Genomic DNA, 21,251 nt, shown 5'->3' with positions numbered 1-21,251 from the left:
AAATGCAAGCTAAATGTGGAGGAAACAAAATCTTAAAAGATGTGGAGGAGAGATTAGCCCTCAGGCAGAAGGGGCCCTTGGTGGGCACACAGAGGGCGAGCTCAGCTCTGCCCGGCCGCTGTGCCCCAGGGGCGGGCCTGCGGGCTTCACCCAGGACGACAGAGCCCGACTGGCAGCGTCTCCGTGGGCAGGGGGCTTTTGGAGCCCTGGGCTCAGGCGGCTCTGAGTCCTCTGTCTGAGCCCTTCTCGAGGCAGCTCCTTTTCTCTCCTTTAGTTCATTCCGCTCAGTTTTTCTATTTGCTCTTCATTTATTTATCCCCCACCCCATGTTCTCCCATTGAATGGAGGTGTTTGTCCTCCAGGCACCAGGCTCTTGAAGAGCATCTCTGCTGTGAAGTCTTGTCACTGCCTGTCCTTCCTGGACCACTGGTAGGTCACTCCTCCAGGGAGGTCTCCCTGGGAAGATGGCCCCCACTAGGGGGAAGGCCAGCTCTAACCTAACTGACATTCCTGGGGAGATGAGCGGATTTCTGAGACCAATCGAAGAAGTCCTTGTGATGGGGACAGGCGGTTTTCTCAGAATTTAGGGTGGCGGTCTCTCTTGACTGCGTTCTAGCCACTCAGCGCCCACCACCACCCTATGTGCCATGGACCTAAAGGGAGAGGAAAGGGAACCCTGTCCTTAATAAGGACCACTCATCTGTAGGGACTCAAGTTGTTGAAAAGCATGAAGAAGCTGAAGCCTGGTAGTGATACTGAACTGGCCTCTGTACCCTGGCACCGAATTGAATCTCAGAGACAGAGTTTTGGATGAAGAAGAAGAGAATAGCTTGAATGCTTTGGCAGGAAAAGGGGACCACAGTGGGTTCATGCCCTCAAAACTTTGTGTCCCGACCTGGAGGAGATAATGGGGAGTTTTATAGTAATGGTTCAGAGAGGAGGGTAGGATCAGCTAGTGGACATTCTTCTGATTGACTGATGGTGAGATAATCAGGAGTCAGCGTCATTAACCTTTTGTACTTGTGGGCAGTTTATAGGTAACTTTTCCCACATGGTGGTGGTTTCAACATCTGCTAAACAACTCAAAGATATTATATGTATCCCTTAAAGGGGAGAGGAGGGCATGGCAACCCACTCCAATATTCTTGCCTGGAGAATCCCATGGCCAGAGGAGCCTGGCAGGCTACAGTTCACGGGGTCATGGAGTTGGACACAACTGAAGCAACTTAGCAATCATTGTATCCCTTATCAGCCTCCCCAGTGGCCTTGAAGGGGAACCAAGACCCTGTCCCAAGGCAGTTCCGTTGCTTCTTGGCTGCTTCTCCCCGTCTGGCATGCCCTCCCTTCCCTAATTAGCAAGTGTCTGAACCTGCCTTTTGCAACTCAGGGAAGGTCTAGGAGGCTGAATGAAACCTATTTCCTACAAACTAGAAAACTGGGGAAACAGAAAAGCTTTATGCCCCAGAGCTCCACAGGGTCCTGCTCCATTTCAGCACACCTGTCTCAGTTTCAGACACCTCCATTCTCCCATTGCACGGAGGCGTCTGTCCTCTGTGGCACGGAGTAGTGTGTGACCACACACAGCGTCACCCCAGAAACTGCAAAATGCTGCCGAATACCACTGGCCGCCCTGCTCTGCTTTTAGCTAAAGACATTTCAGCGCTGTCAGCAGAGCCTGCTTTCTGGGCAAGTGTCTCTCCCCACTGCAGAGCTGAAATCTAATTCACAGCTTGGTCCCCATGTGACGACTTCCTCCCCAGCCCAGGGATGGCGTCAGAATGGCAAAAGGGATCAATAAGCTTGAGGAACTCAGAGAAGCCTCCGGCAGGTGGGCTGCAGGGCCTCCTACGGACAGCATCCCCTGCAGGACAGCAACAGAACAAGCCGGAGATAGAACAGTGGCTTCTGGCTGCACAGCCAGACACCTCATTCCTTTCGGACTGCGCTCACTTTATAACAAAGTACATGGACCCGGGCTGGTTTGCCGTCCCTCGCGTGGTAGAGAGAAAAGCCCCCAGATGAACATCTACAGGATGGAGAGCAACACGCGTTCCCCCAGCCGTGTTCTGACTTCCCTGGAGACAGACGCTGGGTTGGGACAGAGGCCCGCATCCTGCTCTTCTCATCATGGCGGTCACACATCTTGGCGATAGAGAGAACCATCCATTTGTCCTGTAGAGTGAACACTTTCAGATAATGATACAGCAGCTGATGTCGCTGTCAAAACTGTCCTGTGGCCCAGGGACAGGAAGGAGTTTGCAGTGTCTCACTCCACAGAAATATATTATTTTGCATAACATTTTATGGTTTACAAAGCATTTTCTCATCATTATCCTGCTGGGCTTTATTTTCTATTTCTGCCCGGAATATTGTCTTTCTCGATTGGATGACTCCAGTACCAGCCATTTGCCTCAGTTTCTGCCCTGCGAACCCATTCCAACATGTGTCCACCTTGACATATTGTCCTGTCCACATGTCCTGCTCCAGCCATACCCGACACAGGCAGCTGAGCTTTGGGGATCAATTCCTGAGATCCTCCATTTAGAAGGATGGTTGTCCCCACTGGTGGTTATCTTTCCTGTAGCATAGACAGCTTCTGGGCGAGGAAGACAAATTATTTCAGGGAAACGAACAGTTTGGCTTAAAGCCTGTTCTCCGAAATAGGATATCCCAGCGGTTTTTACAGAGAAGAGCGCTGGTCTCATGATTTCCATGCAGACATGCAGGTTCAATAGGAATTGCTCCTAACAGCCTCCAGAGGAGAATGTGGCCCCACAAACCACTGAAGCAGTTTTTCCTTTCCCTCTCTGTCTGCCCTATAATAGTGTCCGCACTTCTAGCAAGTGTACCTGGCTGTCCTCCCCACCTCTCCCCCTGGCTTTTATCAGTGGCCCCCAGCTATTGTTCTGAGCCCTTGAGACACGTTGAACTCCAAGTCTGGGTAAGACAGCCAGGAAGGTGGTCCTGGCCACCTGAGGCCACACTCTCGGGCTTCTGTAATCCCTCCCAGGATGAGATGCTCTAATCCAATGGACAGATCGCCCCTCCCAGGCCCATCAGGGTCCCCTAATGTAAAAACAGCCCCTGATTCTTTTATCCTGATCACGGCCAAAGATAAATTACTATCTGTAAAATGTCTCAAGTTCTTAAGGGACAGTTTTACTACCAAGTGCATGAAAAGCTTTGCTCTTTCAAACCCATCAGGTTTTTCTCCTGTTTGAAGACTAGGTTCTTCATTTTCATGGTTGCCATCATCATCACCATCATCATCTTCATCAATAACATCAATTCTCCAGCACCTACTGCTCGGATCCCGTGGGGCTGAATGGCACACAGGTGGCGCACTGTATTTGTTGAAGGCACCTGCCTTCAGAGAACTTCAGTAACTGCATAGAGAGATGAAGATCTGCATTGTGCCAAGCATGTCTCCGGGCACACACATAAAACAGAGAAATGTAATTACGTGCATCATGGTGATGAACTTGTGTAGTTGAGTGGAAAAAAAAAAGGGATTATAGTGATGCCAGAAAGGGGGAAGAGGGAAGATCATTAATTCCGGAGTGTTTCTTCTTCCTTGAAAGGAAAAATACTTATAACCATCCCCTTTTTCCTCTCTTTTCGGTCTCTTGTTTGTCTCAGGCTGGTTGAAGGAAAGAAGGGGGTCAAAGTGGAAAACAGACCCTTCCTCTCAAAACTCATCTTCTTCAACGTCTCTGAACACGACTATGGGAACTACACGTGTGTGGCCTCCAACAAGCTGGGTCACACCAATGCCAGCATCACACTGTTCGGTGAGACGGAGCCCCAAGCTAGACAACAAGGAGCACAGTGCGGGGGGAAGTAGGGAAAGATGGGGGCAAGGAAGAGAGTCAGCAGTAGTTAGGTGGGGGTGGGAGAGAAGGACAGGGATGAGGAGGGAGGGGGAGAGAGCGGAACAGTACGGGTGTGAAAGTAGACACCGGGTTTCATTCTGTATTAGAAGTCCTGACACTGCAGGAGAGAGTTTGGGGGATACTGAAGTGACATTGTACTTTCCCCCGAGTATCTCCTTAACTGACTGTGGGGATTGCAATTGGATCTAGTCATCAAAAACCCAGAGAGGAACATACACTACTTCCATACTTCTTCCCTGGATGAGTGTGAAATGTTACCATTTCTGAAACGTTTTCTGGTCTTCAGGATATAAGAGAAACTTCATTGCATTGATACAAGTAGACTTGTGGGCCTTGGGATCCTGAGTAATGTTAGTGTCAGAGGGAGAATTAACATAGCCAATGGGTGTGTCCCTGGTTCTCCATCTGTGTCCCAGGGTGTTGTCGGGCTGCATTGAGATATTATCTGTCCAACTGAGCCACCATCTCAACAGAAGTCACATAGTCATTCATGCATTAATTCATTCAGTCACTATTTATTGAAGGACTAATGTGGGCAAGGCAAGGTGCGGTGCCTTCACTGCACCCCAGCAACGGGAAGGCTGCCAGAATCAAGGGAAGGAGGCAAGGAAACAAACTTAGATCCCTGGGTCTCACGCTTCTGTGGGGAGAACAGTCGCACAGACCTGAGCCTGGATGCCCGAGAGCCATTCTGCATCTCTGATGGGCTCCCTCCCCAGGAAGAAGCAGGCTGTCCACACAGCCCATGGGCTCATTTCTGGTTGCTTTGCGGGGCGTTGAGGGTGGGGGGAGGCACATCCCTCCAGGCCCCAGCAAGTACCTTAGCTTGGAATCCTTCAATTTGTTCCCCCATCTCCCATGTTAACAAGCACTCTCGAGTGTCCTGGGGAGGGAAAGGTAAGGAAGCTAGCAGATCATTGGAGCCTAAACCCCTTTATTCTGAGAATTCCCAGATAATCCCAGAGCTCCATAAAGCACCCCTCATCCCCTGCCCACCCTGCCACATCTCCTCCATGGCACCACGGACCCTGATCAGATCCAGACAGCCCACCTGTGCTCTTCCCCTGTTCCATTCAGATTTCCAAATTGCATTCCATCCCCCCTTTTACCCAACACATAAAATAAAGCCCAGCTTTATCCTCCAGGACTGGGAGGGGGTAGGCTGCCCTTGATCCCAGGACTGGCAGACCGGAATGGGCAGAGCTGTGATTAGACTGATTGATGTGTCTGACGCCTCCCACCCAGGGACAGTCATCAGGGCCGCTCACGTTTGTCAGCCTTTTGGCTTTTTGGCAGGTGTCTGTCTGCATGAACAGAAGGACCATGATTAGCAAGGGGCGGCCCCGCCTCCCCTTGCCTCCCAGATCCAAGGTTCTCCCCGCCCTCCTCCCACAGCCTTCCTCTTCCCTGTAAACAGTCTCCCTCCTCCTTTGACCCCTTTGCTCCTCCGAATCAGATGCATGAAATGGTTTTGCAACTGACTTTATCACTGCTGTCTAATTCCCTGGCCTCGTCCCCTGAAGCCATCTAAGATGAGAAGAGAGAGAAAAAGCAAACTTTAAGAGTGAAATACCGGCATTTGTGACAAGCAATGCAGTGAAGCATGCGCCATAAATCTGCTCCTTTCCACAGACCCGTGTTTGGCAATTAAGACCTCTGCCCGCATCCCCGGCAGTCTGTCAAGATCCCCTGCACCCCGTGTGTCATGTGGGACGGCCCTACAGTTGCCAGCTTTCTGGAGTCCAGGGGACTCTCTAAAAGCATGTATGGAAAAGTGATAGTATGGATTCAAGTAAGTTTAGAAAGACTCAGATCAAACAAAGATGAACTGGGTCCATGTGGGGATGTTCTTTAACACAGGAGGGCTCAGAGCCCTTGCATGCTAAATCTCTAAGAGGGAGAAACAGTTTGGAACATTTCCAAATTTAATGAAAGAGCAACCAGGTTTTTAGCCTCATTTAAGAGAGCGTTTCTGAGAAGCCCGTCACAGCATCACCACCTGGGTGACGCCTAGTTCCATGGGGCTACGGAATCCCATTATCGTGCCACACCTGCATTTCCACCCCCTTAGCTCACACTGCAGCTGGTCCACATAGCCCAGCCCCTCAACTCTTTATCAACACCCACTAGCAATAAGGCCTCTTGACAAATATAAACGTGTTAGCGAGTTTTCTATGCCCTTTCCCGTGATCAGACCCATCAAACTGACTTGGGCAAGTTAGAAAGCAGCCTTTGCTCTATGCAAATACACAACCTTTGTGATGAAACTCATTCTCCTGTAGCATCCGAGAGCTAGCTACATTAGCATCATTTTGCCACCAGCCTGCTCGGAAGCTGCACACATGACCTGATGTTGAAAAGTGAGGGATGCTGGTGCTGGTTAGATTCCTTCATGGTCAATACCTTTGAGGTACTACAGCCAAATGGGGTAGGGGTGCTCCTTCCTAGCAGGAACCCTACCAGTAGGATTCTGAGAACCTGGTCCCTAAGGCTCCAGAGGCATCAGGGGACCAGGAGAATTCAGCCCCTGGGATCCTGAATCACAGAGATTCCCAGGGAGCCGGGGGGGGGGGGAGGGGGGGGGTTGGGAGGGCCCTAGCTCCTGCCGTGGTGCTGGGAGGCCAGAAATCTCTGCACTTGGTCTCTCCAAGTGAACCAGTGGAGCTGTGGATGAGACACAGATCTCATCTGGAAAGAGGCTTTGGTCCTCTGCTACTAAGTCAGCATCCCAGCTCAGCACATGCCCAGAGTCCGTGCTCCTGCAGGGGCTGCAAACGCATGGCCAGCCCCTCGCCTTCCAACCTCAGCATCCCGTGTGCACGCACCCAGCCCTTCGCTGTTCCTCATTTGCATCTTGCCCCACCACCTCTGGTTTTTGTGTGTTCCTTTATTTCTCCATCCCTCCAGAAATGTTTGTGAGAAGCGGTATACAAACTATATATGATGGATATATAGCTACTGTATATAATATGTGTGTTTGTTTTCATTTTTCTCTCCTGTGTGTCCCTCACCCGATATAGAGCTAAGTGAGCCTACAAGCTCATCTTTGTTGCAAGGTCAGTATCCCCCCGTCCCCCTGCTTTATGGGTTCTCCCCTCCCTGCTTTCTCCCAGAGCCCCTCCCCCTGTCCTGCTGTGTGTTCCCCGAGGCTCCTGTCTGTCCAGCAGCTAGTGGACGGCGGTAGGCGCGAAGTGGGTTACTGGGACCCGATGAAACTCCAAGGACCCCCTTACTCTCTGCTCACATTGCCCACCTCCCCTGAAGGGCTGGGAAGGGAGAGGAAAAGAAATAACCCTATCCTCTCAAAGCCTGGAGGTCTGCATGGAGACAAAAGGCTCAGAGAGCGAGGCTTGGGGCAACAGGCAGAGAAGTCCACCTTCGAGTTTCGAAGGGTCCCTAAGCTGTCACAGAGCATTCATGGGGAGTGTCTTCAGGGAGGAAGGTGGGCAGGTGCTCCTGCAAGGTCCTTGGAGTGGACGCCACTGAGCTCCTGTCCAGAACCCGACTTCCACGGGTGCTGTGCGCTTGGGCAGGTCAGGAAGTATCATTCAGACTCAACTTCCTCTTCTTGACCATAGAATTGGCCACCCGCCTTACAATCTGAGAGTTGTTCTAGCCTTCACCTGAGAACACATAGTAAAAAGGCTTTGAAAACCACCAGGTGCGTCTTGAACCATTGGAGCCCAGTCTCTGGTTACAGGGACCCCCCCGCTCCCCATATCACGATCCAGGGGTTCATGAACTCATTTCTCAAGCCCTTTTCCTAACTTCTTCCCACCTCTTCCATGCCAGCCCTCCCCAGCCTGTGATACCTGCATCTCTCGCCTCTTTTTACTCAGCCCCTCAAATTGTCTCAAGGTCCCTAGCCTAGTTAAAGTGATTCATTTAGGCCATGACTAAATGCTCAGAAGTGGACTCAGGCTGAGTGGTGGAATTGGACGAATTCCGCGTGTGCTGAGGACAGTGCCGACCCTCGGAGAGCCCCACAGGAAAGCGCTGTGACCACAGTCAAGAGAGGGTCTTTCCCCACTTCCCACCATCCTTCTCATCCCACCTAGCACCCCCCTCATCTTGTTCACCCATTCACATCTGGTCATGCAAGCAATCATCAGAGGATGGCATTAGACTTGGGGAGGGGGAGATGGAAGAAATGAATTATATGGGAAATTATTTGACAGAAAAGGAGAAAGCTTTTATGGTGAGAAGATTCAGGGATGCAGTATTCACCTTAGTGATATAGAGTGCCATGGTGATGAACCACAAACAGGAAAATGAAACAGAAATAGAAAGAAAGGGAAGTCAATGGAAGGCTCCAGGTTCAATTAGTAATTCAGCGTGTGCTTACTGAACCCCTGGCCAAGGCATATGCACAGATCTCAAAGAACATTGGAAAAGTAGCAAAGGACATATGGTGAAAAGGACGTGTGAGAGGCTGGAGGTAGGGCAGAGGACAACTTGCAAGGGACTTTGAGTGACTTAGAGTGACTCAGCTCATTGTGATCACTGACGTCTGTATTCTCAGCTGTAAAGGGAGCTTTTAAACCAGGGATTGGTTGCTAAGGAGTTAGAACTCCACTGCAGTTGCACCCCAGGGATGGAGGGAGCACGTCCCACGTTGAAGCCAACAGTAACAAAACTGACCAGAAGCAAACAAATCCCTGCCTAGTTCTGAGCAGGGGACTAGGAGCAGAGGCTCCACCTGCTGACTCAGAGCTGAGCATCCTCACCCCCGCTCTGTGCTCTGTGATCCGCTGTGAATGTGGGGCAGGGTCTCCATGCCAGCTCTCTTCTCTATGTTGCTCCCACCCCATCACCATTCTCGTTGGGTGCAGGGCAATGGGTCAAGGCCAGTGTTGTAGATGGTAGAATCCTGGAACATTCCAAGACTTGGATTAATGTGGTCTTCTGTGTAGCTGTCAGACTCTTGTACACTAAGGGCTGTATTAGAGAAAACAGACCATGCTCTTGGGGCCTTTATCTTATGCATTGCTCTCTGTGTGTGTATGTGTTGCTTTTTTCTCCTCCATGGCTAGCCTACCCAGGAACAGAGAGCTACCTCATTTCTCTGGAATACACCCAGGTTATGCTCCTCTCATCTAGATGGATTTCCACCCATGAGGAATACTTAGCTTTAAAAGACATTCCAAGCTATTTTGTTACTCAGTTTCCGAATGGTCCAGAAAGATCCAGAAAAGAGAATTTCGTTCCTTCTCAGCATTTTCTGCCACCATGATGTATTTCGCTGCTCCCCCTCTCGCAAACACAATGGATTGTATGTCCACCTCTTGTATTAATATTTAGTGCTGCAGGACTCCTGCCGTGATAGCCAAGGACTGGTGGATCCACCGCCATCCCTCATGCCCTCCCTCATAGGCAAGTGTGCCGGGGACACACTCAGCGGCTCGGTGGCTATTCATTTCCCATCCCTGGTCCATTGTCTTTTATCTCCTGGGCGAGGAGTCAGATTTGATGGTATCAGTGATCTGGGGAAGGTCGGCTGATTCATGCCAGCGAACCTCACAGTGACCCTCAAATCATCTTAATAGAGGATGGGGGAGCAAGTCAACTCTGTGCATCAGAAGAAACAGTTGCAGTGGGAGAGAGGATCTATTCTTCCCTGCTGAGGATGAGAGAGAGCTCATTAAACCCAGTCTCCCAGCAGTTAGCATTTCTATGGCACATGTGTCTAAGTACAGAAGGTACCGAACTAAAATCCCCTCGCCCTATTTCTGGAGCATTTGTGTATCCTATGTATCCATTCTGGCATGAATCCAGCCGTCTTCTGCTCACTAGTAAAGACAACAGCCCTGTGGTCACCTAAGAACTTGGATTCAGCTGGGTTTAGTGGCAGAAAGATAGTGTTATGGATTGACCCTTGACTTCTCTGAGTCGCCACTTTGATCTTTGATTATTGATCTGCCCACAGCCTTTTTCAGAGTAGATTCCTGGGGCAGCTAATGTCCGATTGGATCAAGAGTTGTATCATGTCTCAGGTGCCTTTAACAGCAGACTGAGAGTTTGAATACATGGGGATGTACTCAGGTGATTTTGGTCAAATGCTCTGGTTGAGTCTAGATGGAGTCATCTCTAGATTATCTTTCCTACTGTATGCAAGGATCTTTGCACGGAGAATCCTATCACTTCAATGCAGAAGGCTTTAATGTCATTTTCTTTTTCTCAGTTTTATTTTCCCTTATTTCAGGTATAATGGATGAGTAAAATTATAAGATATTTATTTTTTTCATTTATTTTTATTAGTTGGAGGTTAATTACTTTACAATATTGTAGTGGTTTTTGCGCATCATGGTGATTAGATACCTATACACACTGTGGAGGCCTTCCCAGGTGATGCTAGCAGTAAAGAACCCTCCTGCCAATACAGGAGACATAAGAGATGAAGGTTCAACCCCTGGGTTGGGAAGATCCCCTGGAGAAGAAAATGGCACCCCACTCCAGTATTCTTGCCTGGGAAATCCCACGGACCGAGGAGCCTGGTGGGATACAGTCTATGGGGTCACAAAGAGTCAGACACGACTGGAGTGACTTAGCACGCACACAGACACATACCCTGTGGAAGGATTTCCCATCCTCTGTATCCAGGGTGAATGCATGCAGAGTCCCCCAGCTAACGAGGAAAGACAAGAGATCAGCCTGCTTCTGGCCAGTCAGCAGGATAGGCTCTATGCATTGTCCCAAGAACCTGGACTGGTGAATGGAGGTCTTTTCTGGTCCAGCCAGCAGAGGGGAGCTGATGCCCAGCATTTCCCAGGGCAGGTCCCAGCAGCAGGGATGCAGGTCTTACTGCCTTAGATCACCCCAGAGAGAGGAAGCCCTCGGGGCCAGCTGGTTACAGTCTGACTCATCAAGAGAGGTCAGATATCAAAGGTCTGCCCTCCTCCAGTACACAGAACCTCGCTCACTAATATCTCAAAGATGCATAGATGAATGCTGGTTAACTTTACAGATCAAACAGAGCATGGGCACCTGCATTCATTTTACTGCAGGAGGGCCTAGGCTTTAGTTTTATAATAAAGCCTGCAGACTTCAGGGCTTCCCTGGTGACTCAGAGGATAAAGAATCCACCTGCAATGCAGGAGACCCAGGTTCAACCCCTGGATTGAGAAGATCCTGGAGGAGGGCACAGCAACCCACTCCAGTATTCTTGCTTGGAAAATCCCATGGACAGAGGAGCCTGGCAGGCTGTAGTCCATGGGATCGCAAAGAGTCAAACACAGCAGAGTGACTAACACTTCCACTTCTACTTCTGCGGACTTCAACTAGTTAGAGGATAGTCTGGTGGATAAAGAAAAAAGGTTGTTCTACAGAGAAGTGTTTATTGGCTTGGGGGCTCAGGCTCCAGGGTACCAGCTTCCCCAGCCAAGACACGGCGGGGTTGTTGGATCTCTGAGTCAGAGATCCAATGTGAGCATCCTGCCCCAAGCCCCACGCAACCTAGGCCAACTGACTTCCCAGCACAGTGGAGGGGCGCGTGTCCAAGGGCTGGGCTGTGGCCAGGACAGTATGGGGTCTGGGCCGGTTCAGTCTCCTTCCCCCAAACCATCGGAGGGTAAATTAAATGACTCTGGGTGCTTTCTGCCTTAACAGTGGCTTGTTTTTCATTTCTTGTAGAAGTGAAAACCACAACTCTGCCCCCTGGGAAAGGTTGGTATGTTTACTTTCCAGGCAGCTGCTGCCTTGGGCTAGGGGGCGCAAGACTTATCGCCTTCTTGCAAGAAGCATTCTCTTCTGCGCTAACCCCAGGAGGCAGCCCGGTGGGGACCGCCTGACCTCGGGCCGGCCCTGTGTCAATTCAGATTAACTCTCCCCAAGGACACCGATTCTCCCCGGGTGCCTCCCCTGCAAAGTCTAACTTGTCTTTGCTGGCAGCACTAATGGGGACCTGTCAGTGCCCAGAATAGCTCCATGTCTGGGCCCTTCTGTAGCAGGCCCGCCTCTTTCTTTGCACACAATGCTCTAATGCAATGATCTTCTTGGACCTTGGCCTTGCATGCTGGCCTCTGCTTACCTCATTCTCTTTTTCTAACTTGGAGCTGGAAGGGAAGTGGCAGGAGGAAGGGCTGGTCAGGGGAAGGAAGGGGGCGGTTCTTGGGTTAGTCACTTGGCTACGAATAAAAATTCATCTTATTGGGGGGCTTTCATTCTGTCCAGATGTTTCCGATGGATAATTGACACTCATCACAGCTCTCCGGGACCCTTATGGTCCTGGTAATTAGTATCTTCAGGCCTCCAGAGCTCGCTAATGAGACTGAGGCAATAAGGCCTTCCAGGCTGCGTGGAGGCGCTGCTGGATGGAGCACAGAGACCTCCTGTGTGGCCGCATCGCCGAGCAGATGGGCTGAGCTGTTACTCTGGCCAGCTCGGGTTCTGAGAGGGCCTCGCGGCCGGAGCCTGGGATCCACACCTGCCTGGACAGCAGGTCCTCCTCTCGTGGGCTTCCTCCAGTGCCGATCAGTGTGGGCGGGCCTGGGGTCCCCAGCTTGACTGGTACCCGGGTCGGGCAGGCCCTGCAGCCCCACGCTCAGCTCTCTTCCTGTCTGAAGATGTGAGCAGCCTGCAAAGCCACAGCTCTGAGTGCATGAAAAGAAAACTGTATTTGGAGACAGAAAGCAAGGGACCCTGGGGACATCACTTAAGGTCTCCAGGAGTGAGTTTCCACACATTAGAGCAGGAGATAACAGCCTTCATCTCCTACACGAGGGACTTCCAGGGGCCAGAACCCATTTCCAGGTGCAAACACTCCACCTGGAATCCTCACCAATATGGGCTTACCTCTGGGTATATCTTCCCTCAACCGCGGGCATTTTCAGTGACTTGTATTGGGAATTGTTAGAAAAGTGGGGGAAGGGTGTTTGAAAGACGGCAAAGTAGGAAAAGAATGTTTTACTTTTGTTTTCAGTTTGGTTTGTACTTTTCTTTTTCAAGTAGAACCTTAAGAAAAAGAAAAATACAGACACAAAGTAGGTATAGACATGTCAGCATGGGTCACTGTTCTGGCCCCTTCCTTCCTTCAACTAATGTTTGTTAAATACCTGCCAAGGGCCCAACTGGGCACAGATCCTGTGCTTATGGAGCTCAGAGCGTGGAGGAGGAGACACATGTGAGACACGTGAAGGGAACTGTAGGATGGGTGTGTATTTTAATAGTGGGATGCGTATGATGTGGTAGAAGGAAACAAACAAGTCAAGGAAGGCTGCCTGGAAGAGGTGGCTGAGGCCAGAACAGAACCTGGAACAGGAAGTCGGAGTGAATCTAGTGAAGAGCACTTCAGGCAGAAGATGTGATAGTGGGAAGAAAAGAGAACAGGCTGGAAGGTGCACACGTATGTGTGTTGCTGGTATTGTGTGGAGTAGGAGCAGGGAGAGCCCGAGGCATATGTGTCCAAGAGTGAGGCTAAGGAGTCAGAGGGCAAGCCTCTGAGTGTCCTACGGAGCAGCTGAGAGGTTTCCCAAAGGCCAAAGGTATCTAATCCACTAGTGGTCTGGTCAGCTTGGAGTCACAGAAACATCAGCCTGGGGTTGGCATAAGGAGTCAACCCAGAAAGTCCAGGGTGGGTAGTGGACAGCTGGTGCTTGGACTCTGGGAGGATGTGAGGAGACCCCCGCCTCAGGTTTCTGCAGGAACCACCGCTGTTTCCTTCTCCAGGGCAGCTGTGTCCAGAGGGATGCTGGGTGGGGAGCAGGAAGGGGTGGGGAGGCGAGGTCCTGCTGGACGTTGTGGCGTCCAGGGGAGCGCCAGCCCCACGGACACGCCTGGGAGAGGAGGGCAGCTACGGAACTTCATACTCCGAGTGCCCTCCCTGCCGCCTCACACCCAGCAGGCATTTCCTCTCCTCCCTGGGAGGCGTTCTCTGATTCGGGGGATCAGGGCCCTCCCCACAGGCTTCCTGAGTGCATCCCTGTAGGCAGCAGAGCACCCAGGAGCCCCAGGGGGGCAGAAAGAATCAGGACACAACATGCACCCCAGATACCTGCCACACCGCGGCCATTGCCAGGTGCCTGGCATGTTTGCCAGTTCCCAGCCGCCTCCCACGGGGCGCTGCAGACTCCCTAGCCAGCAGACAAGGCTTCTGACTTTTCTTGCCTGGCCAGGTTCCTGCTGGGCTGTCTGCCTGGCGTGCGCATCCTCCATCCACCTCCGTGGAGACGTGCGGTCCCTGTAGCCCAGAGCAGTGGAGGATGGCAGGGACAGAGAGCGTCTCCATGCAGGAACTGGCATCATCCCCTTTCTCCTACCAGGCGCTAGAACAGGAGGGCCATGCTGGGGTGAGTGGGGAGTGAGTTTCAAAGCTATGTGAGCTAGTGTTCAGGAGAGAAAGGAGGTGAAAGAGGAAGGGAGCCCTGTGTGAATAGATACCTGTGTGTCCGGACACGTGAGCAAAGTGAGCAGAACACACTTGGAATCACAGGCAGCATGCCAGGGGGAGGGGCGTGCAGCCACCAACCCTCCCATCACACTTGGAACCTGGCACCCAGGGACCCAGACAAACTCCCCATCTCAGAGCTGGCCTTGGGCAAAGATAGGCCTCCCATGCCAAGAATCTTGGGGGCGTCCCAGAGTGGAAGAGCATCCCCTCTGGGGGCGGCTTCTCTCCTGAGATTCCGAGGACTGCTGTATAGAGTCAGCAGTGATTGAACATAAGAGCTGGGGTTTCTGGTGATGATTTGTATAGAAACAGGAGTTAGATTTTAGAAGAGGCAACCAATTTGTGATCAATGGTCAAGGATAAGCAAATGTGAAATTGAATTACAAGTCATCTGGAGCTTTGGAGGTTCGCAGGTGTGCCCCTTTGTCATGGGTATGCGGTGGACTGGGAAAGGGAGGATGTTAAGCTTTGTGTCACCCAGACATTCACCTCCCTGGTGGAGAGCAGAGGAGTTGTCTCTTGTCCTTCTCCTCAGGAGAACTTACACTGCCAAGGAGTTCTGGCCTCAGGAGCACTGTGGTTGGGGAGGAAGAAAATTTTCTGTATCCTTCTAGGTACTTCTGGATGGCTTAAGAATTAAATTGACATGGAATAGAGTAACAGGAGACAATAAAATACAAATTTAATAATACATATATACATGAACGGAGAAGGAAATGGCAACCCACTCCAGTTCTCTTGCCTGGAGAGTCCCAAGGATGGAGGAGACTGGTAGGCTGCAGTCCATGGGGTCACGAAGAGTTGGACACAACTGAGCGACTTTACTTTCACTTTTCACTTTCACGCATTGGAGAAGGAAATGGCAACCCACTCCAGTATTCTTGCCTGGAGAATCCCAGGGATGGCGGAGCCTGGTGGGCTGCCATCTATGGGGTTGCAGAGAGTTGGACACGACTGAAGCAACTTAGCAACAGCAGCAGCAGCATATACATGAAAGGGGTTTCCCTGGTGGCTCAGTGGTAAAGAATCCGTCTGCAATGCAGGAGACACAGGAGATTCGGGTTTGATCCATGGATCAAGAAGATCCCCTGGAGGAGGACATGGAAACACTCCAGTATTCTTGCCTGGAGAATCCCTGTGGATCGAGAAGCCTGGTGGGCTACCGTCCATGGGGTTGCAAAGAGGCAGACACGACTGAGGGACTGAGCTCACACGTACATGGAAGAGACAAGGAAAACTGATGCACTCACCAAAATGTCCCAAACCTTCATCTTAAATGCCATCTTCAGCTAAAGACAGAAGAGGATGCTGGGGACAGGGGGTTAGGACTTCAGACGGAGAGGAGGCATTTCACATGGAGATGGAAATGTTGCTGTGTGGTGGCAGTTATTGGTGGGCAGGCAGAGATGGACACAGAGGGAAGGATAACAGACAGATTCTGCAGGCTGCTTCCTGTCGCCACAGCCAGTTCACACCGTGTCACCTGTGGTGACCGCTCCCTTCCTGGGACAGGTCCTCCTCCTACATTCTTTACCTGGTCAGGTGTTGTTTTTGTTCAGTCGCTCAGTCTTGTCTGACTTTTTGCGATGCCATGGACTACAGCACACCAGGCTTCCCTGTCCTCCACCACCTCCCAGAGTTTGCTCAAACTCATGTCCATTGAGTCGGTGATGCCATCCAACCATCTCATCCTCTGTCGTCCCCTTCTCCTCCTGCCTTCAATCTTTCCTAGCATCAGGGTCTTTTCCAATGGGTCGGCTCTTCACATGAGGTGGCCAAAGTATTGGAGTTTCAGCTTTAGCTTCAGTCTTTCCAATGAATATTCAGAGTTGATCTCCTTTAGGATGGACTGGTTCCATCTCCTTGCAGTCCAAAGAACTCTCAAGAGTCTTCTCCAACACCACAGTTCAAAAGCATCAATTCTTTGACACTCAGTCTTTTTTATGGTCTAACTCTCTCATCCGTATCAGTTCAGATCAGTTCAGTCGCTCAGTCATGTCTGACTCTTTGGGACCCCGTGAACCACAGCATGCCAGGCCTCCCTGCTCATTACCAACTCCCAGAGTCCACCCAAACCCATGTCTATCGAGTCGATGATGCCATCCAACCATCTCATCCTCTGTCGTCCCCTTCTCCTCCTGTCCTCAATCTTTCCCAGCATCAGGGTCTTTTCCAATGAGTCAGCTCTCTGCATCAGGTGGCCAAAGTATTGGAATTTCAGCTTCAACATCAGTCCTTCCAATGAACACCCAGGACTGATCTCCTTTAGGATGAACTGGTTTCATCTCCTTGCAGTCCAAGGGACTCTCAAGAGTCTTCTCCAACACCACAGTTCAATTCAAAAGCCATCAATTCTTTGGCACTCAGCTTTCTTTATAGTCCAACTCTCACATCCATACATGACCACTGGAAAAGCCATAGCCTTGACTAGATGGACCTTTGTTGGCAAAGTAATATCTCTGCTTTTTAATATGCTGTCTAGGTTGGTCATAACTTCCCTTCCAAGGAGTAAGCGTCTTTTAATTTCATGGCTGCAATCACTATCTGCAGTGATTTTGGAGCCCAGAAAAATAAATTCAGCCACTTTTTCCACTGTTTCCCCATCTATCTGCCATGATGGGACCGGGTGCCATGATCTTAGTTTTCTGAATGTTGAGCTTTAAGCCAACTTTTTTAGTCTCCTCTTTCACTTTCATCAAGAGGCTCTTTAGTTCTTCTTCACTTTCTGCCATAAGGGTGGTGTCATCTGCATATCTGAGGTTATTGATATTTCTCCCAACAATCTTGATTCCAGCTTGTGCTTCCTCCAGCCCAGCGTTTCTCTTGATGTACTCTGCATTTAAGTTAAATAAGCAGGGTGACATTATACAACCTTGATGTACTCCTTTTCCTATTTGGAACCAGTCTGTGTTCCACATCCATATATGACTAATAGAAAAACCATAGCTTACACCATGCAGACCTTTGTCGGCAAAATGATGTCTCTGCTTTCTAATATGCTGTCTAGGTTTGTCATAGCTTTTCTTCCAAGGAAGATCAAAGCTTCTTCCTCAGTCTTGAGCTTTGACCATGCTCAACTCAAAATAACCTGTGTGCCAAAGAGACACTTTGGGGTGGTGACTCACCGCCCTTCATTGAGAAGCAGCACCAGAGAATCCCGGAGACTGGATGACCTGGTGTATTTCAGACTCATAACTGTTCAGGGGTAGGCTTAGATTAGAACAAGGGCTTTGTTCCAAAGGTCTAAGAAAGAAATCATATGGGCATTGGTTCTAGGCTAGGAATTCTCAGACTTGAGAACATGATTCCATATGGCATTAGGGAGCCTGGCTTGATGGTAAACTGTAGTAGCCAGAATTGTCTCTGGGTCCAGCATCCAAGTGAGGCAAGCAGATCTGGCTTTGTCCCTTCAACCTGGTGAGGATGTGGACTTAGCGAGGGCACCAACTTCAAATGCCTCTGCTAAGTCCAGTGATAGCATCACTGACTCAACAGACTTGAATTTGAGCAAACTCCAGGGAGACAATGAAGGACAGAGGACACTGATGTGCTGCAGCCCATGGGGTGGCCAAGAGTTGGACATGACTGAGCAACTGAACAGCAACAACATAGTCCCATGCAACAGAGGCTGCCGGAGCAAGTGTGGTCTGAGAAGATGCCTTGCTTCATTAGGCGCCTAATTCATCCAGGCATCCAAACGTGTGTACTGTTCATGAATCCTAACTACATTTGTCATTGGAGTTCATGGCCATGGGGCTCAGGGAGCCGGAAAGCTTAAATGATAGGGAAGCTGCTGGGGAGTGTTATGACCTCATAGTTACCTTGCCTCCCGAATTTGGCTCCATCTCCAAGAGTATCTGTGTGCAGGCCAGGCCTCTGTGTGGCTCTTAGAGAAAGGCGCCATCCATCTCCCCTCGACAGACACATGCCATGGCACGCTCTGCATCCCACTGTCCCTGTAAATCCTCCCATGTGCACGGCCAGAAGCCACCTGTCTCTTGACTTGATCCCACCTCATGGCAGCTGGGTTTGACCTTCTGAGCCTGTGGAACTTGAAGGAGGTCTGCTCTTAGCTGGTCCAGATGGGGGAGAGGCCAAGAGCACTGCCCTGAAATAGAGTGACTGACAGAAGGAACGCCAAGGCTGCTGAAGCATCTACAGGGGGACGGTCAATGTGTCCACCAAGTCCTTTCCTGTAGGACAGTTGGAGCGGCTGAAGGGCCACGTGGATGTTTGAGGCAGGCAGTGCTCCGAGGGGTTGGACGATGATGCAGGCGATAGAGGGATCTCACTTTACCAAAGCTCTGGGTAGGGTGTTCATTAATCCACCACCTTCTTCTTGAACCTGCCCCCTGAGTCAGGGCCTCAGCGTGTTCTGATGGCAGGGGAGTAGCGGCCACCTGCACACCAAAACCCACACCTCTCAGCCCCTCTCTGCGCGGGCAGACTCCCCACAACCTAGCCGTGTTCTCGGGATCAGGCTGTGGAAGGTTCATTCCCCACGCAGTCCTAGTGTGTGGACCAGGGGCGCTGGAGGCTCCCAGTCGGAGAGGCATCTCTGCGAAGCAGGGGGCCAGGCTCATGGCAGGTGTGTTCTCTCCGCAGGCCCGGGCGCCGTCAGCGAAGTGAGCAACGGGACGTCGTCGAGGAGGGCGGGCTGCCTCTGGCTGTTACCTCTCCTGGTCTTGCACCTGCTCCTCAAATTTTGACGTGAGAGCCGCATCCCCGACGGGGAGGAGCCGCCGCACCGTCAGCACGTCAGTGATGGCGACCGACAGCATCAAGGCGAGCACCCTGTTCTAAAGCAGACACGATCCCACCAAATTCAGACAACAGAGCCGAAGGGGACACAGATCCTAGGGAGGGGAACCAAGAATGCTCTGGGAAAACGAATTGAACGAGGACACTGGAAATCACCGTGCAGATACCTAGGTACAGCCGAGTTTTCTTTCTTTTTCCAAAGGGGAAGAACACCCGTGGCTCTGGACCCACCCGTAAACTGCATGGCGTGACCTCTGTTACCAGGCGGGCAGGGGCTCAGCTGCTCTGCCCACCACAGTGCCCCCCCACCAAGGAAAATTCTGGAGTTCGGCCACCCCAAATTCAATCATTCCGTAGAGAAGAACTCAGAGGGAGGCGAGCGGGCCCGTTCCTGGAATGTGTCCCTATTTTGTGTGTGTGATGAAATGCAGCATCAAAAAGATAAATAAAAAGGAAAAAACAAGACAGCCTGACAGCTACAACAATCCCACAATCAACAGTCACAAAAGATATTCTTAAACGTTCTTTTTTTTCATTTGTTTTTCATTTTACTACAAGGACATCATGGATAATAAGGGATTCTGATTCATTATTAATTTTATTAATTATATTTTCTGATATGAGTCTAAAACTTAGTGCAAAAACAAGACAAAACTAAAAAAAAAAAAAAGTATAGAGAGGAAAGGGGTGAAGGGAAGTGTGTTTGTTAAAGGCTAGACGTGAATAGTGTACTTCTTACCTAGGTTTACAACTGGTGGACCGCACACCAGGCTAATCACCTGGTGAGGATTTGGCAAATCCACCAAAAAAAAAAAAAAAGAAAAACCACATACAATTTAACCAACATCTCCACCAGCGCTACAGATTTCTTATTCTGTGCATTCAATGCAGACAATACTATGCTTCTACATGCTGTTTAGAAACAGAAGGGTGACCTGCACTGTATCTTGAGTTTGCTGACAATGCTTCTTTTGATGACATATATTATACAGTATATATATATACATATATTTTTTTTGTTAGAGTTCTAGCCATTTCCTTTCTCAGCAGGGTCCTTTCTCAAACATTACTGCATGCTGTATATGGCGTTAGCTGTGTGTTGCTCTTCTAAAAGATGATAGAGTTTACTGGTAATTGTGTAATCAACTCCTGCCTTTTTATTTTCTTGGGTTATTCACATGTCAGAGACATTTCTAAAACGCGACAAGAGAAACAAACCACTAACACCAGACGCAGCATCTTTTCCAGGGGCGGCTCTCGGACGCGAGGGCTCATGCCGGAGGCCCAGCTTCTCCAGCAAAAGCCCCGGGTGTGGACAGACAGCAAGCTGCCGAACCAACTCCGCAGTCAGTAACCACTCGCTTTAGCCCGTCATGGGAATCTAGGATGCCTTTGTGACCGCTGGAGAATCGAATCCTCTTGGTTTATTTTATTTAATTCCCCACCTTTGTGTGCGTGTGTATGAAAGAGAAGAAAAGGCAGTTTTTAGGTAAACTTTTCTTCGTCCCCCGAAGTCTGGGAACCGGAGGGGCCTCGGGGAGGGGTCCTGATGTGGTGAGGGAAGGTGGGATTGGGGGCTGGGAGGGAAGGGTTATCTCTGACTTGACATTAAAAAGTGTTCCATGTCCCTCTTCACCTGGTGTGGTACCTCATTGTCAAGCAGGGGGTGTGGGGGAGCAGAGCCTGCCTGGCTCAGGCCTGAAGGTGGGCTTGGCCTCCTGACTCAGGCTCTCTGGCCCCCTCTGGGGTGGAGTGGGGCTCCCCGTGGCGCGGGCTCTGACCCCAGGCAGGGGTTCGGGGAAACACTCCTCCATTGCAAGCGGGGGAGGTGAGGCTCTGGCGACCGCACCTCCAGTGCCTTCAGGAGGACCTGCTGTGTCCACAGCTCCCCTGTAACCCAGACGGCAGGTCCAGGGACAGCTTTCACACATGATTGCTTCCGGGTGCAGAGTGCTGCCATCGCCCCCCAAACCCCTGAAACATTGTGCGTGAGTACTGACACATCCCAAACCCCATCGGCCAGCGTGTCCGGGCCTTTCCGCCCAAGCCTGCCTTCCAAACCTTGCCTCTAGCGACAAATTAAGAGAAAAGGTAGGTGTTAATGCAGAATCGTTTTCAAATAAGTCTAACCTGTTCTGATTCTGGGACTTCAATAAGCAGCTGAAGAGTCGCTGAAAGGCAGAAATGAGGTCAGAGCTGAACCATGCCGGGAT

The 21,251-nt window shown here is 50.6% G+C and overlaps 1 protein-coding gene across 3 annotated transcripts in view; it reads left to right on the top strand.

Moving 5' to 3' along the window:
- NTM (neurotrimin) overlaps positions 1 to 20,148 on the top strand; it is a 917,634-nt gene extending 897,486 nt beyond the window's left edge. The window contains exons 7-10 of one of the 3 annotated variants that reach the window (XM_065936484.1): positions 3,640 to 3,791; positions 6,914 to 6,949; positions 11,523 to 11,555; positions 18,883 to 20,148. In XM_065936484.1, coding sequence (XP_065792556.1) covers positions 3,640 to 3,791; positions 6,914 to 6,949; positions 11,523 to 11,555; positions 18,883 to 18,986 — 325 coding nt within the window. In that variant the 3' untranslated portion in view covers positions 18,987 to 20,148. The remainder of the gene's footprint in view (positions 1 to 3,639; positions 3,792 to 6,913; positions 6,950 to 11,522; positions 11,556 to 18,882) is intronic. The other 2 variants (XM_065936485.1, XM_065936486.1) reach the window with 2 other exon arrangements.
- The last annotated feature ends 1,103 nt before the right edge of the window (positions 20,149 to 21,251 follow it).

This window comes from Muntiacus reevesi, chromosome 5 (assembly GCF_963930625.1).
Source record: "Muntiacus reevesi chromosome 5, mMunRee1.1, whole genome shotgun sequence".
NCBI classification, from domain to species: domain Eukaryota; kingdom Metazoa; phylum Chordata; class Mammalia; order Artiodactyla; family Cervidae; genus Muntiacus; species Muntiacus reevesi.
The sequence above is the reverse complement of the archived record's forward strand: the minus strand, read 5'-3'. Positions and strand labels throughout refer to the sequence as shown.